Source organism: Enhydra lutris, unplaced genomic scaffold, assembly GCF_002288905.1.
Source record: "Enhydra lutris kenyoni isolate GAN:26980312 unplaced genomic scaffold, ASM228890v2 scaffoldscaffold13, whole genome shotgun sequence".
NCBI classification, from domain to species: domain Eukaryota; kingdom Metazoa; phylum Chordata; class Mammalia; order Carnivora; family Mustelidae; genus Enhydra; species Enhydra lutris.
The window spans coordinates 4,076,106-4,088,268 of NW_019154097.1; the positions used below are offsets into that span (position 1 = coordinate 4,076,106).

Consider the following 12,163-nt stretch of genomic DNA (forward strand, 5'->3'; position numbering starts at 1 on the left):
TGTGCCGGTTGTTAGGGTCACTGTATTCTCAACACCTCCAAGCTTCGGGGATTTGGAGAGAGGGAAAGGATGGGTATAATGGCCGCCAACGGTTTTTTATGATTAGAAGAACATCAGAAGGTTTGATTTATACTTCAACACGTGGTCACTCTGCTTGTTCTTCTTTATGCTTTTCCAGAAGTCACAACATATAGAATAGTCCACCCAACAGAACAGGGCAAAGGGAGGTGATGGAGAATGGGAGAGCGGGATGGAAGGTTTTCAGGAAAACAGACTGAGATGAACTCTCGAGCCGGTCTGCCTTAAGGGTTCATGTACCAAAAGCAAAATAGTCACAGCTAACAGGTTATTTTATATTTCATAATTGTATAAAAAGGCAAAGCTAAGTGGTGACTCAATTAACTGGAAATGTAGTCTCTGTGAAAGAGAGACTAGAGACTGTGAAAAAGGACGTGCATATGCTAATCAGCATATACCACGAAACCCAGGGCTGGACAAGGGCCCATGACCGGAGGGTGTCATCATAGCCCAAGGTACCAGGGGTTCAGCGACCAGTACTATTGGTACTCTGTGGTTGCTGACAAACATCTCCACTGAGGAGGGGAAAGAAACTCAGTTTCCACAGAGCTGGTTTTGCATACATCACTTCTTGGTTATCTACAGGAGCGTCAGGCTGTTGAGGAGGTGGGGGAGGGAAAGCAGGGGACCGTTCAGGGACCGTCGCAGGGGAATAACCTGTGCGGCTGCCTCGGTGAAGCCACAGAGGGCCTTGGAGGCTGTGGCGATGGCTTCCCCGAACTCTGGCAGGTTTCCGTTCTTGGCGTTTTGGGAGATGCCAGTCATGGCCTCACCCAGTACCTGAGGAACAGAGGCTGTCAGAAGAGTCCGCCCCTATCCTCAGAGGGGCAGAGGAGCCCCGGTTCACCCCATCTTCCTGCCCCCCGCCCTCCTGGGCGCCTTACTGCATTTACCTTTGAGTTCTCCATCACACTGTCTAGGCAGCCGAAGTACGACATGTCATTGATGGGCTGGACTGGGTTCTCTAGGAGTTCCCGGACAGTCTGTAGAGGGGGAGGACAAAGTAGGACTCAAGACACCTGCTTCCCCGCCTAAACCCAGGATACCTTCCTCAGCCTCCACACCACTCAGCCTGCCAAGTGCCCACCTCCAGTTCCCGCAGGGCATTGTCACACTCTTTCTGGCCCGGCGCCTGCTGGGTGCACATGGTGATGAGCTGGTTGATGCTGTCGGTCACCGCCCTGGGAGGAACAGGAAGTGGAGTGGATGCATGCACAGGTCATCAGTTTTGGGTCCTCTATGCATGTGAAGTGTCTGTTTCTCTTCTGTGTGTAACTACTCTTAAGCTGGGGCTTCTCATGAAATGTTCCCCCCCACCCCCTGCCCCAGTCTCTTCAACACTGCAGGGCGGGGCTTCCCAGCTCCTACTTACCGGGCAGCTGCAGCCAGTTGACTCTTCAGGTTGGGGGCAGCAGGGTCTGTGGACAGGGCCTTGGCAGCCAGAAGGAGTTTGCTTGAAGACATAGAGATGCCCTTCAAGTTGGACACGACCTGGGCCCGGTCCTCCTGGCTCTGTTGAAGGTGAAAAGGTCAACACATTGTCCAGTCAGTCCTTTTTTATCTGTCTCTAAAGGGGCTCTTCTGTCCCAAACACTCAAATGTTGCTAGAGACTAGGGAGGGGCCGGGGGAGGGGGAAGGAGGCAGGCAGAGGTCAGGACTGAGCAGTCAGTCACACAGGCACCACTTGCCGAACCCGAGCTAGACCCTGTGCCTTTTCATACCGGGGCCTGTCCAGCCATCTCCACACCAGCTTCCAGGAAGGTGCTGAAGTCCTGTCCAAATCGACCCGAGGCTCGAGCCAGGTCCTGGGGGGTTCCCCGAGACGCCTGTACCAGTTCTGTGGCTGCCTGATTCAGCCCAGCAGCAGCCTCATTCAACCGGCTCTGAGCTTCTTGAAACGTCCCGGTGCTGGGGGGAAGCTGCAGGGTCAGAAAGTCAGAAAGTCAGAAGTGAGCATGGGGAACGATGCGAGGGAGAGTTTGGTCAAGGAGTGCTGGGAGGTGGGCACAGAGCCTGGGAGTAATGAAAGAGGGTAAATCTGGGAAGTCAAGGTCAAGGAGAGGTCTAGAGGTGGAAGGAGAAGCTTGGGAATTCTTCAGCTCCTACGTGCCCCCTACAACCTTGGTCTTCCTACCGAGTCACTCAGGAGTCGCTTGCTGGCGTCTCCCACTGCTCGCAGGGCATTGTCCACATCTCGCTGGCCAGGCAGGCAGCTGACACAGCGGTTCAGGGCCTGGGTCACTGCTTTAGCCACCTGAGGTGGAAAAGGAGACAGGTGTTGCCAAAATGGAAACAATTTGGGAGAGCCCCTCCTCCGCTCATGGGGACATGTCCTAATGCCTCCAAAAGTGAAGAGGAAAGGGGGTGTGCAGCTGAAGGGGCTGAAGTTAAGGTGTCAAGTGATAGTGATCGAACTGTCTCGAACCCAGTGTTCAGTGAGGCCCCTGCCTCAGGCTGACTGAGACCCTCCTCCCAATACTGAGGGAAATGATGGAATCCAGACAGGAGTTGTCAAGAGCAGACCTGGGAAGGGGCCTATCAGTGTGGATGAGACTCAGCGCCAGTCAGGCTGGGCCATGGGGTAAGTGGCCTCTTCCCCAGACCTGACCTGGGCAAGCCGCTGCTGGCTCTCAGGGTCCCCGGGATGGCCAGCTGCCTTTTTTGCTTCCTCGATGAGGCTGCTGGCCTTGTCCAGAACGTCGCTGGCGGTATCAAGCACAATGGCCTGCACTGCGGGATCTGACGTCAGGGCAGCTACACCCCGAGCGGCCTGGGCCAGGGATCGCAGCCCACCTGCCACGTCCCGAGCTGCGATCCCTGGGCAGATGAAGGGAAAAGATGCCTTTACGGCCAGGCCTCAATCCCCACGGCTTCCTTGGTTAGCGCCATCCCTCCTTCAGCTCCTGTTCCCCTGCCCCTCCACATACCTGCATAATTCTCATTGCCCTGGGCGACCTCCCCCAGCAGCTGGGCAATGGCAGAGCTCACTGCTTTGGTGCTGTTACCCAGGTCCTGGGCACATTTCTCCATCTAGGGATGAGGTGGGAGACTCAGGGGCAGAAAGAACTGGGAAATGGGACCTTGAGAAGCTAGTTGGGATCAGCTGGCAGTTTAAATGAAGGTTTTGGGTAGCTCTGGAGTACAGGTGGGAAAGAAAACCTCAGCATTTAATTAAGGATGAGAGTTTGGTTTTTTTTTTTTTAAATAAGATTTTATTTATTTATTTGAGAGAGAGAGAGAGAGAGAGAGTGAGAGAGCGTACACAAGCAGGGGGTGCAGCAGGCAGAGGGAGAAGCAGCTTCCCGCTGAGCAAGGAGCCCGATGTAGGGCTCGATTCTAGGACCTTTGGATCATGACATGAGCCGAAGGCAGACGCTTAACTGACTGAGCCACCCAGGCACTCAAGAAGTATTAAGAATACTTACAGTCTCTCCAGGTAAGGGTTTAAGCTTGCCATCTCGAGCTGCTGCCTTCACTTCCTGCAGGTCTCTCTCTAGATTCTGTACCACACTTAAGGCAGAATCCATCTCCAAAGGTCCACACGCTTCCTGAGCCTACAATGATAAGGGGTTTTGGATACAGGAGGTACTGCTGTGTCTCAGTGATACCCCAGGTTACACAAGTACCCGTTTTAGGTGGTTCTGCAGACTCCCCATCATCCCAGAACTCCACCCTCATTCTCTTTCTTTTTTTTAAGACTTACTTATTTGAGAAAGAGAGCATACACATGGGCACGCACACACAGCAGGGAGGGAGAGAGGGAGAGAGAAACTTAAGCAGACTTTGCGCTGAGCGTGGAGCCTGACATGGGGCCTGATCTCATGAGCCTGAGATCATGATCTGAGCCGAAATCAAGAGTCAGATGCTTAACTGGCTGCGCCCTAGGCGCCCCTCCCCTCACTTTCCAAAGCCGCCAGCTCCCATACCTTCTGGGCAGCAGTGCGAAGTTCCGCCAAGGCGGTACCAAGATTTTTAGCACACTGACTCAGCTGCATGGCCGAAGCCTGGTCCTGGATTGTTGGCACTGATGCCTTCGCAGCGGCCACCATCTTCCCACCTGGCTGTTGGGGAACAGGCGGGCAGATGAATGTACCATCTGCTTGGGTACACGGACTGATGCTGGTGAGGGCATGGGGACTGCCGTGGCTCCATCCGGGAAGGAGCCTATTGGTGGAGCTTTACACAGTAGGCGATCTTGGGGGCTCAGAGGGTGGGAAGGGTCTTGTCTGAGAGGTGGGAGAGGGTGCCTTGCCTGCAGAAAGCTCTGGCTTGCAGCAATGAGGGCCAGCTGAGCACTGGGACTGTCAGGCTGAGCCTGGCTCCCTCGGACGCCCTGCACCAGCAGTGGAATTTGTTCTGCCACAGCCTGTGGGGGAAAACATCATGAGAGCTGCCTTGCCACAGACCGGGGGGGAAAGTCCCTCCTCACCTCCTCCCACTGAGTCTCACCTTGCAGCTCTGCACCAGCAGTGGCTGGGGACCGGCAGAGGCCTTGGGGGTGGAGCCTGCGTGCTGGGCTGCAGCGATGGTCTGTGTGGCTGAGGCCGCAGCCTGCTTGGCTGCGTGCTGTGAGGACAGAACATTAGGACAAGGCCCAGGCAGTGCCCTACTCGGCCTCTGGCCCACCCTGGCTGTGCTAGCCCACGAGGAGATACTGCTCGAGTCTCTCTCTGTACGTTCCTCCTTCCCGCCGTCATTCCTCCCATGGCGCCCACACCCTTGCTCCACGTTCCCCTCCCAGCCTCACCTCCAGACGCTGCACCAGCTTCTTCTTGATGGCGTTCTGAGCAGCCGCGTTGGTTGCCATGCGCAGCCCCTCAGCCGCTTCCCGCAGCCGTTGCTGCTGCTCCTCACTGTCAGGGTGGGCAGCTGCTCCCTGAGAGAAGCGGAAAGACAGTCCTCACTCAGTGTCCCTGTGCACCCCAAATAAGCTCTGCTCGGACCCCTCTAGACTCAAACATTTTCCTCAAGTCATTTCTTTCCTTTTTTTTTTTTTTTTAAAGATTTTATTTATTTATTTGACAGAGAGATCACAAGGAGGCAGAGAGGCAGGCAGAGAGAGAGAGGAGGAAGCAGGCTCCCTGCTGAGCAGAGATCCTGATGCGGGGCTCGATCCCAGGACCCTGAGATCATGACCTGAGCCGAAGGCAGAGGCTTTAACCCACTGAGACACCCAGGCGCCCCTCCTCAAGTCATTTCTAACTCTCCGCGCTAAACGTAACTGCAGCTGAGATGAGCTGCCTCGGGCAGGCAAGAGGGAGGTGTAGGGGGCCCTGGATTCCCTTTGGACCCTCTTTAGGTGGAACTATTGCTTCTGTCCCTCTTGAGGGAAGGAGGCATGTGTCTTTCCCTACTCCCCACAAGATGCCACTAGCAAATGGGGGTGAGGGGGGCTCTCTGGGATGGGGTGGGGACAAAGTTTAGAGCTGGGATCTCAAAAACCACATCAGGGGACCTGGTTACTCCTGCGAGCTGAAGAACGCCACAGCCCAGGGAGTGTGAGAGCTTCCTGCTTCTTCCTGACAGTCTTCTGCACCCTGTGTCCGTGTCCCCCTGCCTTGCTGAGGACTGAATGCTTCTGTGCATTCCCAGGAGAGACAGAAGCGTAATTAAGAAGCGGGTAGCAAAGTAGGGGAAAGTAAGGACAGCAGACTTTGGACTTGTGGGAAGAAAAAGGGGCAGCGGCATGCTGGCTCAAAGCCTGGGCCGCCATCCACCGGATGCCTGGGGCGCATTTACTTCTTGAGCGCTTCTCTTTGTTCTCATGTATTCCCTGCTTTTCCTGGGTCTCTTCCATCAGGAAAGGGTAACCCCTCTGGACCTTTCTACTTCCTTTCAGGTCTCAGTCTGGGATTGTGCACAGAAGGCTTTGTACCTTGGCAGCCTCCACCATCTTGGCCGTGGCGTCAGCCAGGATCTTAGCGGCGCTTAATAGCTTTCGGGAATTCTCCAGGTCGCTCTCCCCCTCAGCATCGGCCTTGATGGCATTGACCAGGTCAGAGGTGGCTTGGGCTAGGATGCGGGCCTGCCGTACCATCTCACCTGAGAGGACAGGACAGTCAGGTAAGGAAGCCAGAGACACTGCGAGGGTGCCAGGGGTGCGGGGAAAGGGTGCAGACAAGGTAGACTGTGCTCTTGAGAAGAGTTAAAGAGACACAAAAGTTCTCGAAGTGATTCCCCTGGAGTTACTGTTTTTTTTGAGTTTAGGATCGTGGAGAGGGAGATTTCCCGGCGGGCTTTGTGGGAAGGAAGATGGTCTATAACGGCTATTTTCAGCAAATAGTCTTGAGAAGTTAAGACAGTTCTTGCAAAGGCTTTTAGGGGTGAACAGGTAGGGTGGAGTGGGGAAGGCTATCTCTTAATAACGCCACCTTCCAACTTCCAGCTGTGTTTGTATACACTTCTGCGTATTCTCTAAAGGCACCAAAGAAGGCAGAACAGGGATCATATTCCTGCTTTACAGAGGAGAAACTGGAGGTTTCAGAGATACCGAACACCTAGCCTACTGTGCTGAGTCCTTGGGGGAGGTGGCGGGTCTGCAAGGCAATGTCCACTGGGCTCAAGGAGCCTCATAGGGGTTCGTGGTCTCCCTGGAAGTGGTGTCCTTACCAGCATCACCCATGGAACTGAAGATGTTCTCGGTGACGGTGAGGATGGTGTCAGTGGCCTGGTCGTAACGGCCAGCAGGCCCGGCCCCTGTGGCATGGGCCTTCACGTGCTGCAGCAGCTCATTCAGGGCCTGGGTGACAGCGGTGGCCGCTGTTCCCACCCCCCGCAGCAGCTGCCCATCCTCTGTGGCTGCCTGCGAGGCGGACACACAGCCCTCTACGGCTTTGGCCACAAGGCGTCCGGCCTCCACCAGCTGCTCCTGGCAGACGGGTGAGCTGATCGTAGGCGCCACCACCTGCGGGCAAACCACACATGAGAGACGAAGGCCGGGGAAAGGAGTCTCGAGGTGGGGTGTTTGTGGTGTGTGCAGCAGTCACTGGGAGAGGTAAGGAGGAGCCGAAGAGGTGAAGCGAGAGGCTCCGGTGTGTGGCACCATCACCCCGCAGCACAGGCTAGCGCCACCTGTGGGGCTCACCTTGGTACAGGCCACCAGCTGAGAGGTGGACAAGGCACACTGTGTTGCTGCAGCAATGACCTGGGTCTGGAGCCCGGAGTCCTCTGTCCGCTGGGCCACACTCTTGGCCTTGAGGACCAAGGCAGCTGCGGCACTTGCCACGGCCTTGGCTAGCTGCATTAGTACGTCCTATGAGGAAACAGCTGTCAGCAGGGCTTGAGATCGGGCTTGGGATCCAGGGACCCTTCTCAGAGGCATAAGCTGTTTCATTATTCCCACTGACAATCATAGGACAGTATATGCAGAAGCAACCAGAAGATACCCCAAGCCCCTGCCTCAAGCACCCAGGACAGAACCCCCACCAAGGAACAAACCTACACCAGGAGAAACAGAGCCTACACCAAAGGGAGAAATGCATGAGGCGGATACACTCGGATGGTGATGGGGAGGGAAGGGCAGTGGTGTTACAGTGGGATGGAGAGAGGTACCCCTTGGCATTCCTCCCACCCTCAGCTTCTTTCCTTCATTTCTTCTCAATCTTGGTTGGAAGCCGTCACCCTGGAGTACGAGACCCTGTACAACCCTCCCTGATCCCATTTTTCTAAGCCCTGCCTTTGACATGCCTACCCATCTCCCATCATGTTCTGCTCCCCTAGGAGGTTGAGGGAGAGGTGCAGAGCGAGTGTATGCGGCTCAGAGAGGACAAAGCTGGGAAGGCCCAGGCCAGAGGCCGTTACCGTGGGGGTATCGTGGGGAGATCGAGCCCCAGCCCCTCTGGGTGCACATATCTGCGTGGGAAATCCAGGATAACAAGTCAGCTGAGGAAACCAGCATGGGGTGGGGAAGGGGGCAGCTAGAGGAATAGTGTCCTCAGGGTGGCATGGAGGGGGTTTCAGTATGTTAAGCTGGGACAAGGGCTATATATGGGGAAGACAAGGAAAATATGACAAGCGGCTACAAAATATCAATCAGCCAAGTGTGAACTAGTAGATTTAGTTTGGACTCAGGAATTCTGAATTCTCATCCCCTAAAAAAGGGACTGGAGGTTCCCAGTGTCATTCCCTGCAAAGAGAGGCTCAGACTGGCTCTGAGACGTTGATTTGTATGAACAGGATTAGGAGCTAGATTCAGGGTCAGAGATTACCTCCAAGAAGCTTATGTTCTAGGGGTTAGGTAAGTCACTAACCTGGAAGTGGGGGTCAGTATCACTCTCCCCAATTTGCTGCAACAGCTCCCCACTGGCCTGGCCCACGTTCCCAGCTGCTTGCAGCAGGTTCTGACGGGGCTGTGGAGGGTGGACACCAGTCAGAAGCTGCCCAATCCCTGCCCACATGCCCCTGAGTCCTACAGGCCCACGGGTACCCCCAACTCCACCCCACAGCCTGGACTGCCCCCTTCTCCTTTGGGCTCTCTGCCCTGGTGCCAGCCCGTGGTCCCTGACCTCAGCAATGGCAGGCTGGGCACTGCGCAGCAGCTCGGACACTGCCCCGGCGAGGCCCTTGGCGGCCTGCAGTAGGGGCCGGCCACTGCCGCCTTCGTCCTCCAGTAGCGCCGCCAGCAGCTTCACGCCGCGGGACATCTCCGTGAGGTTGGAGGAGATGGTGGTGACCGCACAGCCCACCGCTGTGTAGTCTGTCTCTGCAGGGTCCCCTGAGGGAAGACGAGGAAGAGGAGCATGAGTGAGAGGCGGGCAGGCCAGACGATGGGTTGGGGAGGCATTAGTCATACACACATCCGGAGACAGACGTACACGCACACGGTCTCTTCCATGAGTCAAGGTGCGGTCCCACCCAGAGCCATCACACTTGTGCTCACACGCGTTCTTCCTCCCCCTCCCCACCACATGGAGAGCCTGGCGCCCGGCTTACCTGCTGTCAGGTTCACCACAGAGGCAGTACCGGCCGTGATGGCATCTACCTGGGAGTGGATCTCGTGCTTTGATTCATCCATCTTGTTCTTACGCCAGGCCTTAGAGGCCTGCGAGGGAAAGACAGAGAAGCAAAGCTCAGGGTCTGCCCTGGTTTGGTCAACCCCGATCCCTCCAGGGAGTCCGGGCCTCAGCACCTCTGGCCACTCCTTCCTCCCATACTCACAGCATCCTGGCCCAGAGGGGGAAGAGTGTCAAAGTCATCCAGAGTGGCCTGGGCAGCCTGCACGGCCTGCATGCTGGAGTTGATGGTCCCAGTGAGCGCCTGCTGGGCTGATGTCTGCAACACAAGGGCAGAAGAAATGGAATGCTTAGAGGCAAGAGAAGGTAAAGAACTCGAGGCTAGGGACAGGAATACAAACGGGGATGTGGGGAAAGACTGCCTAGCTCCTGGCTGGGCCCCGCTGACAATGGGGGAACGGCTTAGCCCCCTGTTGGCAGCGCACTCTTACCAGAGGGGGCATGTGTCCTCGGTGCATCTGGCCACTGGTGATCTGCTGCTGGGCCGGTGGCATGCTGCCCACCTGGAAATTCTCAGGCCCAGAGGCTCCGGAGCGCATGATAGCAGGCAGGGCCACAGAGCCATGCTCCACCTTCCCCACCCGGTTATACTGCTGCTGCAGTACTGTCGACCTAGAAGGGGACACCCCGGGAAGCACTCAGAGGACTCTGTGCTCTCACCCCCTTCCCACCCAGCTCTACTACCTTTGCAGGTCCTAGAGTCTAGTGGGGCAGGTGAGGTCTTAGAAGAGTCTGTGACTGATTAAAGAACCGTCCTAGGGATTTCCCACCCCTCAGCAGTCATTGGAGTCAGGCCCTGCCATCCCTGCCCCTGATGGACGGGATCAGCCCAGCTCCTTTCGTACTTTTTGGGGGACACTGAGTCCTCCAGCATAGTAGACTCCTCATCTCCCTCCAGCCCAAAGTGATCCTTGCTTTTTTTCTGTGGGAAGGAAAAAGGAACATCAATTAAAGAAAAGAGAGGCAGGGAAAAGGTAGCTTCTTCTTTCCCCTAGTCAGCCTTTTTCCAGAACCTGGTGCCCCACTTTGAAAGGACTGGCTTGGGTAGAAGGTGGGGGAAGATAAGGAAAAGGCTGAGGCGGGCACCTTCTTAAGGATGATATCAATGTAGCCAGCGATGAGCTGTGCGATCTGTTCTCCTTCTGTCGTCTGTACTGAGTAGTAGCCATCTTGGTAGTCCCCGAAATCCTAGGTGACAAGGTGGGGGCTTGGTGGGAGAGCCAGCATCTACCCAGGATGGAAAAGGGTAGGATGGGAGCCCCACAGATGAGCTGGTGAGGGCTTCCCCTGCCAACAGGTCTCTGGGGAGAAGCCCACCCTTTAATTTCCTCTTTCTTTTCCTCCCTGGAGGGCAACACTTTATTTCTGAGAAGAGTCTTTGTGCTGCATAGTTCACATGCATGCCATCCATGAAATCTCTTTTCTCTCCCCCTGATAATAAAATTGGGAAGACAAACATTTATCACTGACCACAACTGAAGGTTAGCACTAGTATCCAAAATGGAAAAATAGCCTTTAAGAAATTCTCATCCCCTCACTGGGGCACTTTATCAAGGTGGTATCAGTTTCCAATCCAGCACACGAAAATATAAAGCCGGGGGGGGGGGGGGGGGACTACTATATAGTTCCTGCTCAAAGAGAGGAGGCTTATCTTATCTTTTTACCACCTTTTCCTTCCGTCTCCTCAAGTATTCTGTGAGCTCAGCTTGCTGGTGACAGTTCTGTCCTGTTGATTTTTTTTTTTTAGGTGATTTTTTTTTTTTTAAAGATTCTATTTATTTATTTGACAGAGATCACAAGTAGGCAGAGAAGCAGGCGGGGGTGGGGAGGAAGCAGGCTCCTCATCCCAGCAGAGAGCCTGATGCGGGGTTCGATTCCAGGACCCTGGGATCATGACCTGAGCTGAAGGTGGAGGCTTAACCCACTGAGCCACCCAGGCGCCCTTGTCCTGCTGATTTTTTAGACAGTTTCATTTTAGCATCACTTATTCTCCAGGAAAGCTTCTCCTCTACTCTGATCTCCATGGTCCTGTAATCGTTACAAAATTCTCCCTTTTTCTGGAGTCACACACACTGCACTATCCCAAGGGAGTGGAGAGACCTCTGCAGCTACCCCCATCTGGAAATTCCAAAGCGCCTTCCCCTCTGGGCTCCCAGACTCACCAGGGTGAAGCTCTTGGGAGAGGCAGCCCAGCGTTTGATGTTGGTGAGGCTCCATTCCTGGATCACCTCCTTGGTCTTCTCGTCCACTCGCATCACACACTCCTTAGTGATGCCCAGAAGCCTGGGCACCAGCTTGTTCTTTCCTTTCATCTTTTCCTGTGAGGCAGAGGCTGTCATTGGTACTGTGGCTACAGGCCATAGCGAGTGAACGAGGAGATCAGATCTGGACCACAAGGGGTTGCTGAGGAGCACGGGGAGAGCTGAACTGGGTATCTAGATGGAGCTGGGACAAGCTCCTCGAGGGAAAACACAGGGTTGAGAGCCAAGTGATGGCAGAGGGCTGACAATAGGGCAAGTTTTCACAAGGTCAGAGCAAGGCAGAGAATGGGACTTGTAGGGATGATGGAAAATGTGACCAAAGGCAGGGCCAGACTTTGAGGGGAAAGGAAAGAGCAGGACTGAGGAGGACAGTGAGAAGGGTCTGTAGCCCACCTTGACAAGAAAGAAGGAGACACCATATGTCTTGAGAGAACGGGCTAGCTTCACGTAGCGCACCTTGGCCTCGATCTCACTCATCTGTCCACAATTCTTGTGTGCCTGAGAGTAGGAAATGGGAAAAAACGTTTAGCAGAATGTGGGCAGTGTCACAGACAAGGAGTTGTGACGTTAACTACAATGGAAGCGTATTATGGGGGACAGAGGAAAGGTTCAGGGGTGCAGGATATGAGAAATGAGAGGGTGATGGGCTGGGGGCTGATGAAGGATACGCAGAAGCGACAATTCAGGGGATACAGTTAAAGAACTTGCAGATGTTCTAGAAACAAACAGATAAGAAGTAGAAGGTCAAATAGATTGCTTTTTGGCTGAGTATTCAAGAAGTGGGGATAACACATTTGTACAAAGATATACTT

At 54.8% G+C, this 12,163-nt stretch overlaps 1 protein-coding gene across 1 annotated transcript in view; it reads right to left on the reverse strand.

The window, feature by feature from the left end:
* LOC111146277 (talin 1) overlaps window positions 1-12,163 on the reverse strand; it is a 32,396-nt gene that overhangs the window by 11,124 nt on the left and 9,109 nt on the right. Inside the window, exons 9-33 of the mRNA XM_022501756.1 lie at window positions 11,745-11,849; window positions 11,253-11,408; window positions 10,177-10,278; window positions 9,936-10,012; window positions 9,522-9,702; window positions 9,236-9,349; window positions 9,011-9,119; window positions 8,584-8,792; window positions 8,329-8,427; window positions 7,164-7,331; window positions 6,689-6,983; window positions 5,955-6,121; window positions 4,827-4,955; window positions 4,529-4,645; window positions 4,332-4,445; window positions 4,006-4,140; window positions 3,505-3,633; window positions 3,007-3,109; window positions 2,688-2,896; window positions 2,214-2,333; window positions 1,801-1,998; window positions 1,451-1,590; window positions 1,166-1,259; window positions 972-1,061; window positions 736-858 (exon numbers count right to left, since the gene is read on the reverse strand). Coding sequence (XP_022357464.1) covers window positions 736-858; window positions 972-1,061; window positions 1,166-1,259; window positions 1,451-1,590; window positions 1,801-1,998; window positions 2,214-2,333; window positions 2,688-2,896; window positions 3,007-3,109; window positions 3,505-3,633; window positions 4,006-4,140; window positions 4,332-4,445; window positions 4,529-4,645; window positions 4,827-4,955; window positions 5,955-6,121; window positions 6,689-6,983; window positions 7,164-7,331; window positions 8,329-8,427; window positions 8,584-8,792; window positions 9,011-9,119; window positions 9,236-9,349; window positions 9,522-9,702; window positions 9,936-10,012; window positions 10,177-10,278; window positions 11,253-11,408; window positions 11,745-11,849 — 3,483 coding nt within the window. The remainder of the gene's footprint in view (window positions 1-735; window positions 859-971; window positions 1,062-1,165; window positions 1,260-1,450; window positions 1,591-1,800; window positions 1,999-2,213; window positions 2,334-2,687; window positions 2,897-3,006; window positions 3,110-3,504; window positions 3,634-4,005; window positions 4,141-4,331; window positions 4,446-4,528; window positions 4,646-4,826; window positions 4,956-5,954; window positions 6,122-6,688; window positions 6,984-7,163; window positions 7,332-8,328; window positions 8,428-8,583; window positions 8,793-9,010; window positions 9,120-9,235; window positions 9,350-9,521; window positions 9,703-9,935; window positions 10,013-10,176; window positions 10,279-11,252; window positions 11,409-11,744; window positions 11,850-12,163) is intronic.